Source organism: Sturnira hondurensis, unplaced genomic scaffold (assembly GCF_014824575.4).
Source record: "Sturnira hondurensis isolate 20B ecotype Veracruz unplaced genomic scaffold, ASM1482457v3 Scaffold0013511, whole genome shotgun sequence".
NCBI classification, from domain to species: domain Eukaryota; kingdom Metazoa; phylum Chordata; class Mammalia; order Chiroptera; family Phyllostomidae; genus Sturnira; species Sturnira hondurensis.
The window spans coordinates 180,403-203,353 of NW_028086142.1; the positions used below are offsets into that span (position 1 = coordinate 180,403).

Genomic DNA, 22,951 nt, shown 5'->3' on the forward strand with positions numbered 1-22,951 from the left:
GCTGCAACAGGCCTGCCAGCCTTGCAGAAGAGCAATTTGGGTGGGGTGCTGGGCTCAGTGGGGAAGCTGCAACAGCGAGGCTGAGTCCTGGGCTGCTGGGGAGGAGTGCTGCTTCTCCCTAGCGGGAGCTCCCGCCCACTATTCATCTTCTGTCCTTGCAAGCATTAGTCTGCAACATTATTAGGAGCCAGGCAGAAACAAACTGGAAGGCTGCTCTTCACCCCAAATTGTCTTTCCTCCTGGGCCTCGGGGGCCTGTGCCACCCCCCCTCTGACTCCCCCAGGAGTCAGACTCAGCCCAGCCCCTTGTCCCTTCCACAGGCATCTAAGATGCTTCTCTCCTCCCCCTGAGGACTGTAGGATCTTGCCCAGCACCTCTCAAACCTCTGTCTCCCACTACAAAGCTCCAGCTCAGTTTCGATCAACTGTCTCCTGTGTGCACCAGCTATCCAAAGCTCCCACTGCCCACAGGAGATAGCCCCAGTTCCTTATGGTGGCATTTGAGGCCTCTCTAAGATAATAATTGCTAATGCCTAGAGAGCATGTAGTGTGTTCATGCATTGCCCTTACCACTTCACATATAATAACATGCTTACTCTTCAAAACAACCCTACGAGATAGGCAGTGTTATTTATCTTCATTTTACACATAAAGAAACTGAGGCCTAGAGAGATTGACACATGCAGCTACTAACAGCAGAGCCAGGGTCCAAATCCAGGCAGTCTGACTCCAGAGCTCACACTCGAAAACATTAAGCCGTGCTTCCAGGTTGGCTGCCGGCCCCCCAGCCCATCTACCCTCCCCTCCAGCCTGGCCCAGATCCTGTTTCTTCCCAGTATTCCTCTGCTTTCCACCTCCAAAGCCGCTCACACGGTACCTTTCACCTGGAATGCAGTCCCTATCACTTCTGCCATCTGCAATGTGGAAAATCCCCCATGGGTCCTACGCCACCACTAAGAAGCCGTTCTGAAGCCGCCTCCAACCAGAAATGATGCCTGATCCTGTTCTGAGCTCCCCCACGCAGCATGCCTATTCTTCTTTTTTTTTTTTAACATTTTATTTATTTATCTTTAGAGAGGAAGGGATGGAAAGAAGGAGAGAAATATCAATGTGTGGTTGCCTCTCATGGGTCCCCTACTGGGCACCTGGCCTGCAACCCAGGCATGTGCCCCGACTGGGAATCGAACCGCGATCGTGTGGTTCGCAGGCCCGCGCTCAATCCACTGAGCTACACCAGCCAGGGCTCCCTATCCTTCTTTTATGGTGCAGTTTAGCTTTGGCAAAGCATGACTGCTGTTTGTGGTCATGACTCCTAAAATCCCAACACAAGAAGAGAATTTGAGAATCTCCTAACGAACACAGAGCTCAAGGCCTGGAGCAGACTAGGTGCTCAATAAAAAAACTCCCAGAGTAAGGAAGTCAGTGAATGAGCTCTGTCGGGCTTATCAGGTGAGAGGAGACACAAGCCCTCTCACCTAAATTTTGACCACAGTACCCAATCTCTATCCTGTGGTCAGAGAGAGAGAGAGAGAGAGAGAGAGAGAGAGAGCTTTCTGAAGTACGAATCTGACTCTTTTGCTCTCCCACTAAAACTCTTCCAGAGCTCCCCATGACTCATCCAGCAAACAACATTGAGCACTTTCGCTGTGCCAGGCACGGTGCTGGGGTGCTGCAAATTTAACAGTGAACAAGATGCATAAGATTTGTTCCCTCGGGGAGATGACATTCTAGTGGGAGAAGCAGACTATAAATACACACTATGGTTGCAGGTAGCGGTAAAGTGCTAGGAAGGAAACTACAGCACGATAAGAAAAAGTGCTGTCTTAGATGTGGTGGACAGGGAAGGTCTTTTTGAAGAAATGGCATATAAGCAGAGCCCTGATGGAAGTGAAACTGAGCTGTGTGGTTATCTGAAGCAAGAGCAGTGCAGATGGTTGCGGGGGGCGGGGGGCGGGGGGGAGGTAGGGAGAGTTAGCGAAAAGCCCCTGAGGTAGAACTGCGCCTGGCATGATTGAGGAACGGTTACTCCTCTGCTCTGGTTTGGCTGGAGCAGCGTGATAGGAAGGAAAGTGATATGAAATAAGATCAGAGGAGTAACGAGGGGCCAAATCATGAAGGGCATTGAGCCCACGATAAAGACTGGCTTTTAGGGACACGATCTAACAGGTATTTTAGGAATTTTCATTCATGGGATAACCTCCGGCTTCCTCACCACAGCCACGGATGGCTCTCTTAACCTGATGTCTGCCTCATATACCCTCTGCCCCAATGCCCCAGTCTGGCAACCTCCTGCTCGCCCTTCAGCATTTAGCTGAGGTGTGCCCTTCCATGCCTGCCTTCCCCTTTCACACAGCTTGGTTTACAGGTCCTTCTTTGTGCTGCCGTAGGGCCCTCTAGTCAGTTCGATCCTTAAGGCAAGGGCATTCATTAATTCACGGAAGCCTTGCAACTTACCGAGGCAGGCACCATTGGCACCGTTTTCTAGATGAGGACACTAAAGCTCAAAGAGATGATGTAAAATGGCTCAACGTCACAGAGTCATTAAGTTACGAGAAAGTCAGGATGCAAATCCAAGGTCCAGACTGTCTTTTCAGAAAGTCTCACTGACTCTCTCCACTTCTGGCTCTTTGCTGCCCCCTGGCTCTCCATTCTTTGGCAATTCCCCCCTCGGGAGCTTGCCGCGCAGTTTTGGTTGCAAAGGGAATAGCAGCGGGGAAGTCAGGCTGTCAACTCAGGCTCCCTCTAGAGGGCCTGGCAAAAAGGACAGTGCTTGATGGCAATGCTCCCAACTCTGAGACTTGGGGGCGTGAAATGCCTTAACTCACAGCCCCCCAAACACTCAGGGACATGCTGATCACATGGAAAATCTCTCTCTCTCTCCCTCTCTCTCTCTCTCTCTGTCTGTCTGTCTGTCTCTCTCTCTCTCACACACACACACAGATATGCACCCTCTACTGGGCTATATTCTGCAGGGGAAACTGAGAGCGTCCTCTGCGCTGGGGGAAATAAACCATGTGTCACAAATAACCACAGTACAAAGCTGAAAGTTCTCAGGGCTGGGGAACAGAGGAAGTGTTGGGGGAGCTCAGGAGAGAGATTCCTTCTGCTTGGGGGTGGCTGAGCGGAATAAAAATAAACTCGCACTTACAGCGCACCTTCCCTGTGTCAGGCATTTTCTGCACATTATTTAACCTGCATGGCAAACGTGAAAAAAGAATTAGGATTCCTACAATGCAGGTGAGGAGAAAGGCTCTGAAGGGGGGAACTGACTGCCAAAGGTTGCTCAGCAAGAGGCAGAACAGGGACTCAAAGCCCAGAGCCCTGCTAGTTCCTCTATTGCCTGAAGGCATCCTGGGGGAGAAAGCTATTGAATGGGGACTTGGCTAAGAGCAGTTGATAGAGATGAGGAGTAAAGGACCTTGTGGGTCAAGGCACTAAGATGGGGAGAAGCAGGGCAGGATGTTCTGTCTGGATCCGCGGTAGCCTGCTCATGGCAGAGGCACCAACCCTCCCTGGCTGCTGTTCCTAATGGGAGGTCTCTCTCCCTCCTTCTCTTTATTGGCACTGCCCAGAGCCAGGCAGCCAGCAGGGGATGGGATGAGGATGCAGTTGCCATGGAAATGAATGGGGGCTGTTGCTATAGATACCATAAGATGAGGGCAAGAGGAAGCCAGGGATGCTGAGGACTATCCCCATGACAACTTGGGCTGGAAGGGGGGGGGGCGGAAGTGAAAGACAAGAAAACAAGATGAGGAGATCAGCACACCTAGATGAGGCCATGGGCTGCACGCTCTGGAAGAAGACCGGACAAGGAGATGGGACCTAGCCAGGAGCCGAGGGACTCCAGTCACCTCCGTCTTGTCCCACAGCTCTTTTGCAAACAGTTCCTGCTGTCCAATCCCAGTGCCACAGAGCTTCCAAACCTCAGGTCAGCCTGGCTTGGCACTGGGGCTGGCAGGGGAGAAGGAAGTCATCAAAGGACTAGCTGGGCAGACAGTGGGCAAACAGTCTGGCAAGCACACAGACATGGGTTTGAATCCTAGCTCCACTTCTTTGCAGCTCTAAAAATAATAGTTGCCATTTACCAAGTACCTGCTTTTTTCTAGGCCTAGCAACCCCGCAAGGTCTGGGTGGTTCTCCTGAAGGGGATAACACAGATGAGGAAACTGAGGCGCTGAGAGATGGAATAGCTTGCCCACAGTCTCAAAGCCCAGCAGTGGTGGAGCCAGGAGTCATACCAAGGTTCCTGCTCTTACCACCCCACGCTGAACGGCCCCTCCAAAATGGAGTCCCTGCATTCTCTAGCTCCCCACATCTTCCCACGGGGGCATGCAGAGGGCCAGAGACTGGGTAAATATTTGTGGAGTGTGTGAGTGAGGAGGGTACCCAGGAGGAAAGCCTGAGGTGAGAAGGCAGAAGTGACTGGCTGCGAAAGCAATGGCCCGTGGGTTTGGGTGGCTGAGGGTCCAAGATCCACAGAACTGGGATGGACTTTCTGAACCCCCCAACCCCACCAATCCAAAATGAGGTGCCAATAGTCAAAGTGACTTACCCAGGGTCCCACAGGATGAGAACCCAAGTCCCCTACCTTCCAGGCCAATGCACCCCTTTTAGCTTTTTAGCTGAATCTGCCCAGCCTCCTCCTCCCCAACCTTTAAGCTCCTAGACAAGAGCAACAGCAGGCTAGGTGTACTTCTTAGGATACCGTAAGCTGATCCACACTGCCGTGCCTGGGCTCAGGCTCTTCTTTGGCTTCTTCCTTGGCTTCTTTTGTGCAGGATGCCCTCTCTCTCCCCATCACCTGCAGACTCCACCAGTCTAGGGAAGCTCATCTGCACCCTGCAGCGTGCAGGGCAGGCAAGCCCTCCTGGGAAGTCAGTTCTGACTCACAACCTGACAGGGTCAGCTACTTCTCACTACACACGGTCCTGTTGCAGGTGGTCCTCATCTCCAGCCAGCTTCTGATTATCTACTGAAGTATCCATTCCCCACCCTCTTCCTGTTTCCCTAGGGCAGTGGCTGGTGTGGTTCATCTCTCTGGCTCTTCCAGGCCCAGGCCTGGCACACAGCGAGTGCTCAGCAGCCACCTTGGAAGCGTAAGAGTACAGGTAGTTTTCATGTGTGTCTGTGTGACCATCTTGCGCGACAACTATCATTCTAGAAGCCACAGTCCCATATGCGCAAAAGCCACCCACACACAGTCTTGTGATTATCTCCACCAGGTACCTAAAGTCGCCACCTCATGCAATCAGCCTTGCCCACTCAGAATTCCTCACACCCAGCCTCACACAATCATATTCCCTCAGATATATAGCAGTGCACAGTCTCTCTCACTTCTGTTAGACCTGCCAGGCTCACGCAAAGACATGCACACGAATGCACAGGCACACACATTTCCCTCACAGCTGACAGAATCCCCCCCCCCCTCTCTTTGCACAGCACAGGCCCTCAGCCAATTCAGTTGCCTACACAGGAGTCTACGCCACAGCTCCCTCGATGGCCATCTGACCTTGACTTGCCTTGTCCCTCCATTTAGTTGGACCCTTGCCCCCCTACTTCCTTCTGTCTCCAACCAAATGAAGAATAGAATGTTCTCCTACTCCTCAGACACAGGTCACCTGGACCCAATGCCCAGGAAAGCCCAACAGAGCAATCTACGCAGCATCGCCCAACACAACCCTAGAACTCCCCACCAGGTTTTTGTCCATTCTGTCTCTCTCTCATCTCCTGTAAGATGACTTCTCACCTCTCCATGCCTATTCAAACCCTTCCCAACCTTCCACTCTTGCTCCTTCTCCTCCAGCAAGCCCTCTTGGATACCACCCCCCAGCCCACCTTGATATCTCCCTCCTCTTTGGGTCAAGAACCTATTTTGCTCATTACTAAAGCCGTACCTGCTTAATCATTTCAACCCTTCATGGCCTGCCTACTTTCCCAAAGGACTTCTCACCTCCCCTGAGAGATAGAGGACTTACAGCGAACACAGCCAGTCTTACTTTTGATCCCTCACAGTACTTAGCCTGAAGCCTTGCACACAGTGCCTTCTGGAAGAGTAAATAAGGGAGAGACAAAGCAAGGCAGGGAGGAAAAGAAGAGATAGGTGAGAGTTTGAATGAGCAAATGAATAGATAAGTTGAGTCAGAGTGAAGTCATGAGAAAGGGAATGAGGTGAGCCTCTGGAAAAACTATGGGATCAATGTAATGAAGATACAGAGGGAAGGAGGAAAGAGAGGGGAGGAGGGACTCTCACGTGGGCCTTAATCAGAACAAGAGCCCCGACCACGGTGCACTCGCCCAACCGCCCACCAGACCCTATGCTGGGCTCCTCGTTTTCTTGCTATTCTTCATGACAACCCAGAGAGGTAAATACATTCTCACTGTGATCGGGAGCTTAATCAAGCGCACACAGAAGCAAGTCCTTGCTCCAGTTTACACAGAGAGTAAGTGGCAGAACCAGAGGCAAACCCGGATTCGTCTAACGCCAAAGGCTCAGAAAGGGAAAGTCGGATACAAGCCCACTTAGGGGGTCCCCTGGCTTTGCTGCTAGCACAGACACATGACACAAGACGCGGGTTCTACAGCCCTTAAAGGACACCTTCCATCCTCCTGCCAACAGCCTCCAGGGATTCTTAGAACCAGCTTCTGGCAGGCGCAGGAAACATTCAGGGTCACTGCATCTGGGATGAAAGACAGAGCATCCCCTCAGATTCAGATATCCCGAAAACTGCAGAATCAGAATCTTGAAAGTAGAGAACCAGAGACTCTTAACATCTCAGAAGATTTAAATCACCCCATCAGAACCTTTTTTGAAATGGTAGAATCATGGAATCTTAAAACCACAGTATTGGAAAATCCAAAATTATTCTGGAAACAGAAACACAGCATTGCATGGAATATATCACTGAATTCTATCTTAAACCCATAACTTCTTAAAACTTGTAGCATCTCAGACTGACAGGATGTCAGCGCTGGAGAAGCCCTTGGAGACCCTTCGAGCAAGCCCCCCTCCTCCTTCCCCACAGGGGGGAGCTAGGTGGCAGAGAGGCCAAGTGACATGTCCAAGTTGGCCAGCTCACACTTCCTCAGGCTGACGGGCTGTAGAAGGCGACAGGCTTGCTCGTGGTGAGAATGCCTCACCATTCCTTCATGTATTGGGTGCCTTTGGGGTGTTAATAACACCACAGATTAAACCCTACTCTCTCTCTCCCAGCCTGTTCCCAGCCCCGGAGAGGAAAGCAGGTAAGGCCCTGGTGAAGACAGGGAGAGGGAAGCAGAGGTGGGGTGGAGCATACATCAGACAGAGAGAAGAGATCAGCTTTTATTGATGGAAATTCCTTTGTACACAGCGACACATACTCTGAAAGGCCTTTTCCTCCTGATCATATTTACAGAGCATTACGGGAGTGGCAGGGGGCATGGGACAAGGCCTTCAAGCAGTGGAAGAGATGGCAGCAATGGCCGCAGCAAGGGAACGAGCAATGGGGAACTAGGCAGGCTGGGTCCTGCCCCATCTGGTCCTCTGAGCCCTAGGCACCCTGCATCTCTGTTTGTGCTGACAGAGGACAGAGGTAGGTCCTTGGGGTGTCATTTGGAGACCTCTCCAGGAGTGGCAGGCTCCGGGGTGCCTGGGAAGTGGGGTGCAGGTGCGGGAGGGTCCAGGTTCCAAGCTCCAAGCTTTGCTGCTCCCACATTTGAGGCAGACCTCGGGCTCCAGCATTTCTAATTTGGGGGGCTGGAGTCCAGGGGAGGCAGCAGTAGGGGGTAGGAATTCGAAAAAGGAGGTGGGGGAGGACAGGGCACGATGCTTGCCCATCCGGTTCTTGAAGCAGGGATGGGGTCCCGTGGGGGATTGCGGGAACGGGGACATGGGGGACTGGTTAAGGCTTTTGCTTCTGCATAGAAAATGACCCTTGTCCTCTCAGTTACCGAGAGGAGGGACTGCTGCACTCGGAGGCTGGACAGCAGAACTGATGAGCGTCTTCCTCTTCCTCTTCCTCAGTCTCCTCCTCCTCTTCCCTGGGACCAGGAAGGGCAGGGTAGAGGCCACAGGCGGCGGGTGACAGAGAGAGGCAGAGGCATTAGTTTGCAGAGCAGGGGATATACATGAAGGGCTGGAACCAGGGAGTCGGGACTAGGATGGGGGTCAGAATGGGGAGGCCAGGGCGACGGATTGTCTAGGGCCGCACCAGGCTAGGTCAGAGGATCTCGTGGCTGGTTCCCTCCTAGGACAGCTCCCTCCACCAACACCCAGGCTGGGCTCAGTCTTCAGGTCTTATTCGGAGTATAGAGACTCCACTTGTGACCTGACTGGGGCCCAACCTTCATTGGAATACATAGTAGCCACGTGCTCTCTAGGGCACTTTGCATATACCATCTCATTTAAACACCACCCACCCACCCCCAACTTGCAGCAATGTTGCAGCATTCTAGAGATGAGGGAATTGAAGCTCAGAGAGGGTAGAGAACCTGCTCAGGTCACATACCTGGAGGGTATGTGGAGAATCAGCGTTTAAATCTGGAGTCCCTGGAGACCCAAGTCTCAGACTCATCCCACCAGGGTCTTTGGGCGAACTTGGCACTAGCTCTAGAAATCCACTATGCCCTTGAAGGACAAAGATGTGTACAATATTTCCGGAAGGCTCAGGGTTGGAGAAATAGAAGATGCTTAGAAATGCAGTGTGGAAAAAGCCCACAGCTTTGGACACAAACAGACCTGGCTTGCAATGCCAGCTCTACCAGTGCTTCCAGGTCGTGTCCCCGGGCGTACTCTCGCCCCTCTTGAAGCCTCAGTTTTCTCGTCTGTAAAAATGGGGCTCATACGCCAACCCCACTGGACTGTTGAAAGGACTGGAACATATGTCAAGCGCTTTGCAAATAAGAGCAATGGGAACACGGTGGTGGTTATTGTTCACTGCTCATTAGCTGAATCTAATTCCCAAGGTGGCCGCTTGTACCCACACAGAAGTGCCACAGAGGCAGGGAGAAGTCATTGCAGACACACGGTACCCTAGGGTACTGTGCAGCGGTACCAGGGGCCAGTCTGCATGTGGCAGTCACTGGAACTCCACCACAGCTTCACGGGGTGGGTGGCCAGACAGTGCAGCTGGGAGCGGTGGAGAAGGAGGGGCAGGCGCCTTGGAGTGATGAGCCTGATCTTCTGAGGAGACCCAATGAAACATTATCACCCCACTCCCCAGACCCCTGGGTTTGGGGGAGGCAGTAGGTATGGAATCTAGGAAAGTGGAGGATTAGGAAGAAGTGGGAAGGAAAGAGGATAGGCAAGGGAAGGCACTGCTGTCTGTCTCACAGACAGACAAGCACGTGCACACAGGTGCACACAAACACGCACACACGCACGCATGCACGCACAAGCCTCCTCGTACTCAGAGTTCCCTCTGACACACTGTTCCACAGAACCCCTGAGTCAACCAAATCACATGAACCAGGGCTCATATCCCAAGTAAGCAGCTCCCCCTTTCTGAGTCTCCCATTCCTCATCTATAAAAGGAGAAGAAAACTCTGTACCTCTCAAGGCTGTCATGAGGAACAAATAATCTTCCAGGCCCACTGCTCACTTCCCTCATATCCAGGCCAGGCCCCTGACGCTGCAGCCACTTCCTGATTTCTTCTCCCTACCCTCTCGGCCTACATTAGCCTTCCTAAAGCCCACCTTCCACCATGTATCTTCTGCTCAGACACCCACCTTGGCTCCCCATTGCTTCCTGGATAAAGTTCAGACTCCTCAATTTGGCATTCAAGGCTCCCCCACATTATGGCTTCACCTGGCCTTCCCTGTCAGGTGAAAAAAGCACGGGCTTTAGAGTCAGACAGACCTGCGTTTGAATTGTCAGCCCCACCACCTACTAGCAGGATCAACTGGGCTCCATTTCTTCACCTCTCTAGGACTTACTGTCCTCATCTGCAAAAGGGGGGAAATACCTCTCCTGCAGCGCTCAGCAGGAATAAATTCAAGTGTGCAACACACCTACCACTGGGTAGGTTTGGTGCTTCACCCATGGTAACTGTTGTTAGTACTGTCATCGTCAGTGGGATCAATGCTATCCTGCTCACTCATGCCCGGCCTTCACCAAACTGGCTTGTTCACGAATCCACCAGTATGCCCAGCCTCTAGGCCTTTCCTAATTCTGTTTCTTTCTTCTGCACAGATCTTTACCTCAGGAAATCCCATCTGAACTTCATGGCCCAGCTCCCGCGCCACTTCCTGCAGGAAGTCCTCCCTGATTCCCAACCAGAAGTATTGTTTGCTTCCTCCTAGCTCCAGCAACCATGCCCTTGGTTAGGGATCTCCATGTATTGCTTTGAACCTTCCGGAAGCATTTCTTTCACCATCCCCTCAGTGCCCTTGTATCCCCCCCCCCCCACCACCTCTGCTTTCCTTTCCTATGCTATTTAAGGCCAGTCCCTCCGCCCGGGCTCGGGAGCCCACCCCTGCTACCTCCTCCAGAGCAATCATCCCCCCTCCCTCCTGTATTCCAACCTCTCCCTCTCTCTGCCTCCTTTCTACCAACATTTATAGAAGCTCAACTCTCTTCCATCTGGGAATAAAAAATCCTCTATCTGCCCCCACATCTCCCTCCAGCACTCACTGCCCCTCTCTCCTCTTCACAGCTAAGCTTCTTGAGGAATTTGTCTCCACTGGCCATCTCCATTTCGGTACCTCCCACAAGCTCTTCAACCCACTGCAATCTGCCTCATGTGCCCACCAAGCCATGGAAACTGTTCTCAGTAAGGTCACCCAGGACCTCCTAGTGGTTAAAACCAATAGACTCTCTTCCACCCTCATCTTACTTCCCCAACTGTAACATTTGCCACTCTTAACAAGCCCCGCCCCCGCCCGTGCACAGAGGGCTCTTTCCTTCCTCTGCTTCAGCCAGCCCACTCCCTGCTGGCTTTCCTCCTACTTCTCTGTCCACCCCCAGCTCCTCTTCCTCTCCCCGTTCCTTATGTGTTAGTGCCTCCTACCCAGTTCTGCTCTGGTCCTCTCCTCTTTCATTCCACATGTCCCTGATCTCATTCCACTCCGTAACTGAGGTGTGCCTGAGGACCCCTGGAGCTCTCTCTCTAGCGTGGACTCTCTCCGCGGTCCCCAGACCCATCAAGACGAATGCTTGCTGGAAGCTCCGCCAGGATGACCCTTAGGGACTTCAGAGCTCACGGAACCTCTAACTCCCCATCTGACCACTGCAAACCTATCCTCCTGCATTTCCCCCCTTAGTGAAAGGCACCACCAACCATTCAGTCGCCTGAGCCCAGAACAAGCCTGAGAGTCACCCCAGATTCTCCGTGCTCCCTCAGCAATTCCAGTCACCAAATCCTTCCCATTCTACCTGGTAAATAGCTCCCAAAGGCTATCTATACATCATCTGGCCCCTACTACTTCATTTTCTACTCTTCTTGCCCCCTGTTCAGTCTCCAATCAGACTGGCCTCTCTGATGTGCCTCAGACGCAATGAGCACACGCTTGCCTCAGGGCTTTTGCACTGATGTTCTTTCCCCAGGTGTTGCACCAGACACAGTCTACATATTCAGTTGCTTATTTATGGAGTATCCGTCTCACCCACTGCAAGATCTATGAGGACAGGCAATGGCTTGGTTCAGTGCTATATCCCTAATCCCCAGCGCAGTGCCTGGGACTCAGTGAATATTTTCTGAAGGAATGAATGCATTGCTAGGTCTGAACCCTACAACGTACTGTGAACTCCACCCTGGGTCATCTCCACCCCCCCACCCATTATCTTTTTTTAAAAATCATAGATAAAGTCTTTATTACTTTGTTAGCTGATTGAAATACACCGTTTGTTTGTTTGTTTGTTTGTTTCTTGGAATCAGCTACCTGGGGTGTTCCAAGACTGCTTTAACAACCTCTTGGTGTCTCAGCTAAGAAAGCCCACCTCAGTTCTGCCTGGACGTCCTCCGCAGGTACCTGCTGCTGCTGAGATTGCCAAGTACAGCGGACACCCTTGCTTGCTCGGGGAGGCCGTCCTCCTACGTTCGACCTGGACTTCCTGCTGGGGTATGTGCTGTTCCGTAGTCCTTCTCGAGTATAAGCAGTACCTCCCTTGACCTCCAGCACCCCCCCCCCCTTCTATGTGCCATTCCAGGCAGGCGGGCAGGCACCGAATGTACTAGTCACCCCCTGTGCAAACCCTGACCTCATCGCCTTCCGCACTCCACTGCAGCCCTGCGGAGCGGGGGCAGACGCATGGCAGAGGCTAAGCAAATGGCATGTCCCTTCTCCTCCTTCCCATAATTGCAGCACGGCGGGAAGGGACAACAACTATAACCGACAGGTGAAGGAGGTGGCTGCCAGCCGTGCTAGGCAGAGGCTGAGCCCCCATGCATTAGCTTTTTAGTCTCTAACTCCAGTCCTCTCTTCCTCCCAGCCGCCTCTCAAATCCATCTCCTCTGCTCCATCCCCCCGGCCACTATTTTAGCTTCTCTCTCTCTCTCTCTCTCTCTGATTACTATAACAGCCTCCTTCCTAGTTTCCCTTCATTCTAAAGTGCTCATTTGATCGTGTCATTTTCCCTACTCAGGAACTGCTTGCGGCTCTCCAGTGGCCTACCACAAACAAGAAGCCTGAACTCCCCAGACAGCTGTTTAAGGCGCGTCTGACCTCCGCACAGTCCAATGCTTCGTTTCACCATTTCTCACCTCCAGGCCTTTGTTTATACTCTCAGAGCTTCCTCTCCTGCTTCTATCTCTCAGAATCTTTATAGACTTCAAATGACCAGCTCAAACACTACTTTCTGCAGAAAACTCACAAAGCAGAAGTCATGCCTCTCCAGAATTCATAGAGAAACAACTGTCTGCAATGTCCCTCGGGATCTGCAAGTATCAGGAGCAGAATGGAAGGTAGTAATTATGTCAGGGACCAAAGACTTTGGGTACCAGGCGAGCACTAACAGGGGTACCTTTTTCCTTCTGCATGATTACCCTGGACTCATGTCCCCCCGGATGTCTGCTGACACCGACTCATCCTTGCCTCCTCCTTTTCTCTCACCTTCTATTGGATCTATCTCATTAACAGCTCTCAAAGGATTTAGAGTCCCTAATTTGAAGGTGAAATGCTTATCTGTGAGTGCTTCCCACTGGAGTAGCACAACGGCAGCCCTGTTTGAAGCCGTTTCTTTATTCTAACACTCCAGTTTGGGTCTTCCCACTGACCTCTATGCGTAGAATCCACTTTTTACACTGCTAATATGATGTCTCTAAATCACAAATTTGACTCAACATCTCGCTTATTTAGAATCCATTCACATGACAGTTCTTCACCAGAAACACTGGTCCTTAACCTTTTCTGAGAAACACAAACCCTTTATGCATTTAATGAGTCATTAACCATCTTCCTGACCCCCCCCCCAAAAAAAAACAAACCATACACACATCTATACCCACACAACATTTTTCATTCAATTTCAGGAGGTTCATGGGCCATGAAGCCCAGCTGGGATTCATACACCACAGGTTAAGAACCTGGCCCTACCAAATAACATCCAGGTTCTTTTGCATATGCTGTTCCTTCTGCCTGGAATGTTCTTCCACACTTTACCCTTCTGTCCCTGGCTAACTCTTACTCATCCCCTAAGGCTTAGCACTTAGGCTCGGTTGAGCTGCATCAGACCTAGATGGGGCCAGATCCCTTCCTGTGGGCTTACACAGCCCCCTCTTCTCTCCTTTGTTACAGCCCTTCGCAGTCTCCCCTACTGACTGGGAACTTGTCAGAACTTGTCAGAAAGGCAAGAACCATTACTCAGCATAGGCTGGGGCCACAGCAGAACTCCATGTGTCTACTGAAGTGCATACTAATAACCGCTATGCTTTTTTTAGTACCCATTGTGTGCCAGGCACTCAGCAAGGTGAATTCTATTTATGATCTCATCTACTCCTCTATAAACAAACTCCATGATGTTGACGGTATTGTGTATTTTTTTTTTTTCACAGAGAAAGAGCTAGGCGCAGAGGTGTGAAATGAGTTGTGTAAGGTCACTCAGCTAGTGAGTAACGGGGTTGGGATTGAAATCGAGATGTGCTGGCACCAGTGCAAGTACTGGACTGTGGGATTCAGAGATGGCACCAACAAATGAACAGGACCAAGAACCAAGGCCAGAACGCCCTGCCGGGGCTCCATTTCCCAGAGCCACCTCCTTTGGCTTCCTCTCCTGTGTCACCTTCACACAAGGCTAGGCACCTGGCTCTCCCTTCTCTCGCTGCAATCCCCCTCCATTCCCATGTACCTGTCTCAGCTTCCTCCTCCCAAAGCCCCGCCATGGTCCGCCCCACCCTCTTCTCCAGAGCCGTCCCTAGACACGTACAGTTTTTAGATCCAAGCTAATCTAATGCTATGCATTTGGCCATGAGGAAAAGAAAACACAGATAGTCCTTGCCCTTCGAGAGTTGAGAGTCACCCAGGAGTTTTACATATATTGTTTCCAATCCTAAAATCAGCCCTGCGGGGTAGGTAGGCATTGTCCTCATTACACAGATGAGGAAACAGAAGCTCCGAGGTTAAATGGCTTGTCCAAAGTCATAGAGTTAGCAAGAGGCCAAACTTGGACTTGAATAAAAGTACTGACTCAACCATCCCCCCCCCCATTAGGTCATCCCGCTTCGAAGAGCCAAACGTGGGCAACTGTTTCTGGCAGGGCTGGGGGAAGAAGGAGAGCTATTACCCTTTCAACACTCAATACACACGTCCCGTCCCCCTCTGTAGGTGGACGGATAGGGTTAGGTGCACCTTCTCTGGCAGCTCTCTGAGCCTAGTTGTGTCTCATCCCAAACCACACTATGCTGTCATTGTCTATGTGTCTCTCTCCCTTCTAAACGTAAGCTTCCTAACGGTAGAACCAGATACACTTCATTCCCGTATCCCACTCAAGGTTCAGTGCAAAGCCTAACAGAGAGCAGGAAGGACAAATGCTTGCTAAATGAATGGGGCGGCCTCTGAGCTAGTTATTCAAAGAAAAGGCAAGATCAAAACACTGGATGCGGGGGAAAAAGAGGAAGAGGGAAATAAAAGGGCCAGTACTTTTGACACTGTGACAGGGTATGAGAAAGCTATTGGCATTGTTGTTTGGGGGTTGTTTTGTTTTCCTTACAAGAATGGGCTCATGTCATAAGCCCCGTTTTGCAACTTGCTTTTTTCATGTAACAGTAAGTTTGGAGGTCCTTCCATGCCAGTATACGGAGATAAATCTTCTGCTTTTCATCTGCGGCAGAGTAATCCACAGTATGGATGGACCATGAAGGGAAAGCAGTTCCTTACTGATGGACATTTAGGTTGCTTTAATTTTTCACTACTACAAACGATGCTACAATGAGTATCATTGCATATGTCTGCAAGTAGGTTTTTTTTAAAGATTTTATTTATTTATCTCTAGAGGGGAAGGGAAGGAGAGAAGGAGAGAAATATCAATGTATGGTTGCCTCTCGTGGGTCCCCTGCTGGGAACTGGCCTGCAACCCAGGCATGTGGCCTGACTGGGAATCGAACCGCGATCGACTGGTTCACAGGCCCGTGCTCAATCCACTGAGCTACACCAGCCAGGGCTGTCTGCAAGTAGTTTTGAAGGACAGGTTCCTAAAGAATGAACTGCTGGGCCACAGGAATGTACATTTTATTGAAAATGTAGACAAAAGTCATTTCTATTGCTTTAACATTTTTACAAACGAGTGAAAACTAAAGAGTATTTCTACTTATATAATCCTGTTTTTATTTTGAGAGGGATATGGCAGGCAACCTTTTCATTAAGAGTTGGCTGAGAATGCTATCCTACAAAGCCCTATGATAAGGAGTTGCACGGTATGATTTATATTTACAGTTGGAATTGAGGTATTTCAGGAAAGGCCTCTGCTGGCCAAACTGGAGTCCACCTAGTAGTAAAGCGGTGGCAAAATCTAGCTTCCAGACACGGTTCCCTGCGTGGAAGTATATGCCATTTAAGATTCTGGTGACAACTAACAAATTGTCCTATTTTTTTAAAATGGTACCAATTTGCACTCCAATCAAGGTGAGGGGTTCTGTTTCCTTACAACACTTTCAATAGTTGAAATTTTGGCACTTTAAAACCGACACTTCATTGTTGTTTTAGACACATTTCTTTAGCTATTAGTAAGCTTGAACATCCTTTCTCATTCATTAGCTAGCTGTCTATTTCTTCCCTGAGTTGCCAAATCATGTTATTTCTCTATTTTTTAATATTTTATTTATTTATTTTTAGAGAGAGGGGATGGGAAGGAGAAAGAGTGGGAGAGAAACATCGATGTGTGGTTGCCTCTCACGTGTCCCCTACTGGGGACCTGGCCTGCAACCCAGGCATGTGCCCTGACCGGGAATCGAACCAGCGACCCTTTGCTTCACAGACCCGTGCTCAATCCACTGAGCTACACCAGCCAGGGCTTATTTCTCTATTTTAAATGGGTTGCATGACTTTTTCTTATTGATTTCCAGGAGACCGTATAGCTACAGACAGAAATATTAACCTTTGCCTGATATCTGTATAGCAAATACTTTCTCTTCGCCTGTTGTTTGTGTTTTAACTTTGTGTATAGTATCCTTCTATCCACAGAAGTTCTTAATTTCAATGTAGTCAAAATTATTGCTCTTCACTTGATGGCTTATGCATTTTTAAGTCATGTTCATAAAAGCTTCTCTACCCTAATATTATAAAAAATATTCTGGCCCTGGCCCTGGAGAGAATCATACATTGATGTTTCTCTCCCTCTCTCCTTTCCTTCCCCTCTAAAGAGAAATAAATAAAATCTTTAAAAAATATGCTGGATTTTCTTTTGGCACTTGCGCATCTCTTTTTAAAAAAATATTTTATTTATTTATCTTTAGAAGGGGAGGGAAGGAGAGAAATATCAATGTATGGTTGCCTCTCGTGAGTCCCCCGCTGGGAACTGACCTGCAACGCAGGCATGTGCCCTGACTGGGAATTGAACCGAGATTGTGTGGTTCGCAGGCCTGCACTCAGTCCACTGAGCTACACCAGCCAGGGTGCGCATCTTATTTTTTGTATTTGTTTATGTATGAGGTAAGGGTTTAACCTAATTTTTCCCCAAGTAGTAGCCAATAATCCCATCCCATTTATTGACTCCCCACTGATTTGAAATGTGTTTTTATCATAAATTCAACTCCTATATGAATATATGGATGTTTCTAAACTCTTTACTGTTTCACTTATGTATTCTTCTATTTCTGTGATGATAAAATATTTTAATGACTGTGGTTTTACGATAATTTTTTATATGTAATAGGGCAAGAACCCCTCACTGTTCTTTTAAAAAACTTTCTTAGTAATTGATGGGCATTTACTCTTCCAAATGAACTTCAAAATCCAATTGCCCAATTCTCAAAGAAAATATCACTGAAAGTTTAATGAGCAATGCATTGAACCTTTTGACCAAATTGGGGGGGAAATGTCATTTTTACCATGTTGAATCTCCCCATCCAGGAATAGGACAGGACTCTTGATTTACTCAAGTCTCCTTATAGCCTTTGATGAAATCTTACAGTTATCTATAGAAAAGTATTCTACATTCCTTGTAAATTCCTAGGAATTTTATTTTTTTTGCTTTTGTGAATGAGATATTTTTCTATGTATTATGTCTTCTAATTAGTTATTGCTAGTATTCAGAGGAGCCAATACTTTAAGAGTTTACTTATTTTGTATCTACCCATCTCACTGACTTTTCTTATTAGTTCTAATAAGTTTTTACCTTATTCTGCTTGATTATCTAACTAGACACCCATATCATCTTCAAATCATGCTAACTCTGACTTTGTTCCCAATATTTATACCACTTATTTCTTTTTTAAAAGATTTTATTTATTTTATTTTTAAACAGAGGGGAAGGGAGGGAGAGAGAAACATCAATGTGTGGCTGCCTCTTGTGCGCCCCCTAGTGGGGACCTGGCCTGCAACCCAGGGATGTGCCCTGACTGGGAATCGAACCAGTGATCCTTGGTACGCCCAGGCCCGTGCTCAATCCACTGAGCCACACCAGCCAAGGCTTATGTCTTTTTTTAATCCCATAGGTTAAACTTCCAGAAAAACAATGGTTAATGACAATGATAGCAGTCATCTTATTTGTTCCTGAATTTAATGGAAATTTATCTAGTAGTTCCCTGTTACATTTGATGATTGTTTTTGATTTCTGACAAAAAGTCTTTAGCAAGGTAAGGCAGTTTGCACTGATTCCTTGTTTACTGTACTAGTTATCTCTTGCTGTGTAACAAATTACCCCAACACAGCAAGACACTCACTAAGACTTTTTAAATTAAAAATGAATATGTAATTTTATCAGATGATTTTTTTCAGCATTTATGAAGGTAGTTACAGGATCTCTTCTGTTTAATGTATTAATGTAATTAATTACAATGACATCTTTCCTAATGTTGAAAAATCCCTGCACTTCTGGAACAAAGCTTCATTTGTCATGACACATTCTTTTCATACACTGATGGGTTTGGCTTGATAATTAAAATACTTGTTACTCTATTAATATGTGAGATTAGGCTATAGTTTTCCTCTTTTTTTATCAATATATGGTTGCTTCTCTTGCATCCCCTGCAGGGAACTGGCCCCTGCCGGAAACTGGCCTGCAACCTAAGCATGTGCCCTGACTGGGAATCGAACCACGATCGTCTGGTTCGCAGGCCCGCACTCAATCCACTGAGCTACACCAGCCAGGGCTTTCCTCTTTTTTAATTTTTGGTCTAAACCTGTCCGGTTATAATAACCTTATGGCATGAAGTGGGAAGCTGTTGATCTTTTCTTGTCATCTGATCTTTCAAGATTCAATAGAACTTCCATAACACCAAATGGGCCTGGTACTATTTCTGAGGAGAACACTTGGGCCATCTTTCAAATGTATTCTATACTGTTATATTCTGCCACTCCTTAAGTCATTTGGTAATTTATATTTTCCTAGAAAGCCACCCATTTCATCTAGATTTTATTGGCATAAAATCACACAAAGTATTTTCTTATGACTTTTTTTTTTGTCTCCTCAGATTCTGTAGTTAAATCCTTTTTGTCACACTTTATTTTATTTATGTTTTCTTCCCTTTTTCTCAGACATACCTGCCAGAGGATGGTCTGTCCAGTTTACTGGTCTTTTGAAAGACCACCTCTTAGTTCATGAAATCTTTTGTTTTCTATTTTATTAATTTCTGGTTTTATCTACAATAATTACTTTATTCCGCTTTCTTATACATCCCCTGCTGGGAACTGGCCTGCAACCCAGGCATGTGCCCTGACTAGGAATCGAACTGGGATCCTTTGGTTCATAGGCCAGCGCTCAATCCACTGAGCTACGCCAGCCAGGGCTATTCTGCTTTCTTTTGGTTGTTCTTTTTCTACATCTTGAATGGAATAATTAGTTCATTGAATGTGAACTGTCTTGTCTCTAATAGGAGCATTTAAGACTACATATTTTCTCCTGGGACCCCCATTGGTCGTATACCATAGGTTTTTATATGTAGTGTTGCCCTCGGCAGTTATTCTAAACAGTCCATAAATTCCATTCTTATTTCCTCTTTAGGATTAGGATTTTTAAACTTTCAAATGGACCTAGTCTTTTTGCCACTGATATTAATATTTCATTTTATTGCATTATAGTTAGAAAATGTAACACGTGTTTTCCAATTAACCTGGCAATAATGTTGTTTTGCAAAGGTGTGAGCAGATTTTTCCTCACGCTTAACGCCCTTCCCCATCCTATCTAACTGGCAAACTCTTACTCATCCTTTAAAACAGTTCAAACATTACATATTCTAGGGCCAACCACTCCTGCTTTTGGCAACAGGTATCTAGGGAAGAACTTTTAAGGAAGGACCAACTATGAACAGGTTCTGAAAGTCCTCGTTGGTTTCCTGACCTGCTCCCCCAGTCATTCTCCTCACATGCTCAGACACCCATTCCACAGTCACTCCAGGGGCTAGAGGGAGATGGGGAGAGGGTCTGGCAATGATATCGCACATTTGTCTGAATGGGTGAAGGATTGGGGGAGGGATGGGTCTAGCTCTTACCTGCTCTCTGCCAGCCTGCCTGAGGGGGGAAGCTTCATGGAGTCAAGGACCTGAGTAGGACAGCAATACTGGTGTAGAGTATGAGACGCTGTGGACCTGAGAGACAGCGAGAGACAGAGAGAGAAAGAGAGACAGAGAGAGAGACGGGGGGAGGGGAGAGGCAGGGTCGGGGATGGGGGACAAGGATGTGAGAGTGAGTAGGGGGGGAAGGGAAGAGTGAGAGGAATGGGCGGTAGGGGATAGGTGGAGGAGGGGGAATGGAAGAGGGGGGTTGGGAGGTAGGGAGGCAAAAAGGAGGGAGGAAACGGAGAGAGGAAGGGAAGTAAGGAAACGAGGAAGGAAGGAAGGAAGGAAGGAAGGAAGGAAGGAAGGAAGGAAGGAAGGAAGGAAGGAAGAAAAAAAGAAAAAACCACAAAGTCAAGAAAGAGAGGACGGCACTCGAACCACAAACAGAACACAACGACAACAGGGGGCAGCAGAGACAAAAGAGCTGGGCTGGGCCTCCTGTGTTCCAGGTGACTCCGTGGGGACCTTGGCCACGGAGACACTGGCACACCACAGCAGGAAGGGGGAAGGGAGCCCTCCTCACACCAGACGCCACACGAGTAGGGAAGAGGGATGGAGGAAGTGGGTATGAGAGAGAAAGGCAAAAGATGTAGGGGGGCTCCCCCTTATAGAATACTCCTCACAATAAGGGAGGGAGGGATGGAGAGAGGCAAAGCTCTGGGTCAAAAGAGGGGGATGAGCCCAGGCCAGGTGGGTGGAAGAAACACTGTAGGGGGAGAGGAAGAGGACAGCCAGAAATCGAAAGAGACAAGGAAAGGGTGAGACAGAACTGGAGAAAGACAGAGGAAGAGGAAGACAGAGAAAGGGCCAGACAAAGGACACAGAAAGAAGACAGGGAGAGGCAGAGAGTGCAAGACAAGAGGAGAGGAGAGGAGAGGAGAGGAGAGGAGAGGAGAGGAGAGGAGAGGAGAGGAGAGGAGAAGAGAGGGAGGAGGAGAGCTGACAAGGTCTCAGTGGTCTTGGTGACAGGATGGGACTAGGGAGTACGGGCAGGTGGAGCCCAGCTAACCAGAGGACAGGGTAGTTCCAAGGAGCAGAAGTGTTTGCTGCCAAGGCCAGTGCTGCACCCCCACCCTAGGAGAGGGCCCACGTTTTGCCCCCCAGTGCTGTGTACCCACCCCTAGTGCAGGGTCCAAAGGCCCCTCTGTCTCCTGCTCCTCGTGATTAAAGTCCAGAGAATGGAAAGGGAGAGGAGTGACAGCAGGGGAGTGAGGCTGAGGGCCTGGTCCCTCCCCTACCCAGCACCGGGCAGATGCTGGTAGTGGGGCTGGTCCTTCCAGGTCAGCCAGCCCCTGCCCCCAACAACCTCTGAAGGGAGCTTATGGTCAGAGCCCGGCATCCAAGAGCCCAAATAAAGGCCTGAAGATGTGGCTGCAGGCCAGGCCGGCTGCCCGCTATCTCACTTTCTGCAAATGTGAGGATACCCAAATCTTAGAACACTGCCAAATCTTGGAATCTGAGACTTCTTATCAGACACTCTGAATCATCATCATCATGAAAATGACTGTTTCTCAACTGCCATCTATGTGCCAGTCACAAGCCCAAGTCCTTGACTCATTATCTCATTAAGCCTGAGAGCCACAGAGACCCTAAGGCTGAGGGAACATTGGTATCAGCGAATCTCTGTGGCTATCTGGAGTCCTGCAGCGCTGGGCCACACTGCACCCCAGGGCAGCCACCAATCACACTTCTCCCAGGCCACGGACTGCGCTACTCAAGGCTCCAGGGTCTTAACGGTGCTGGGCACCCTGATGGCCAAGGGCTTACCCACTCCAGCTGGCTCCCTCCTCCAAGCCAAAGGCCCTCCTAGAGTCCAAGAAGGGAGCCAGGAACCAGGAAGCCAGGAGGCTGCTGAATCAGCAGCACAGGGACTAGGTCCAGGCCTGAGCAGGGAGGGAGGGGGTCAGGCTGCAGGGGTTGGGGGGCCAGATTCCTACCTGCTACTCCTCCTCGGGGGCTCCATGGGTCTGGACCTCTCCCGCGGGCAGGCCCCCTGGCCCTGGCGGGCGGTGCCTCCACCGTGTCACCAAACCCTCCTCCCCAGCCCGTCCCTAGAAGGAGGAACCGAGGAGGCGGGGCCAGGCCAGCTGGGCTGTAGGCCAGACTGCAACTGGAAACTTTGCTCCTGCCCCTGTTCCCCCAGGAGGGCTGGGAAGTCCTGGTAAGAGGAAGCAGCTATGAGAGCTCGCAGTGACTCCTCTGGGCCAGACCGTGGGCTGGGCTCCCTATGTGCACCTCCACCGGAATCACCCCAAGCACCCTGTCAAGTACGTGTCCCTAGCCCTGAAGATCTCCTGAAGACGAAACCGAGATGGAGAGATGTTAGGCAACACAGCACAAGGACTACAGCTGGTGAGTGGCAGCACTGCAAGATGAGGACCTGCTTTGGCCATTCCCAAACCTGTAGTCCATCCCCTCGGCCATATTGCTGCCTCGTGCACACAGAAACCTTTCCACAGAAGCTTTTCAAAACATCCAGCTATCGGAACCATTTGGTTGTTGTTCTGGGATAGAACAAAATTCAAATCACTCATCTTGGGAAATCAAGATGAGGCCCTGGCCAGTATCCCTGACCACAGCAGAAGTTCTCACTCTATTATTCTGTGTTGCTTTCTGGACTGCTGAGAGAAGAGCTCCCTGAAGAGAAGAGCAAAAATCGGAAGAACCGCCATTCACAATCAAGAGGCTGTTTTCCCAAGGACGTTTCCCTGCCTGAGTTTACGGATGGGGAAATTGAGGCCTGGAGAGGGGAAGTCCTATTGGAGTTCATGCAGCCACTCGGACTAGAATCCAGATGCCCTGACTCCCCAGCCACCGACTACAGTAATCTC

The 22,951-nt window shown here is 49.4% G+C and overlaps 1 protein-coding gene across 5 annotated transcripts in view; it reads right to left on the reverse strand.

The window, feature by feature from the left end:
• Positions 1-22,951, reverse strand: part of IQSEC2 (IQ motif and Sec7 domain ArfGEF 2) — a 78,418-nt gene that overhangs the window by 21,587 nt on the left and 33,880 nt on the right. For 2 of the 5 annotated variants that reach the window (XM_037061648.1, XM_037061653.1), the window contains exon 3: positions 20,055-20,150. The exons of 1 other annotated variant lie outside the window; for it this stretch is intronic. In XM_037061648.1, the coding sequence (XP_036917543.1) occupies positions 20,055-20,150 (96 nt within the window). Of the gene's footprint in view, positions 1-20,054; positions 20,151-22,057; positions 22,184-22,951 lie in introns of those variants that run through there. 2 more of the 5 variants (XM_037061650.1, XM_037061652.1) reach the window with 2 other exon arrangements.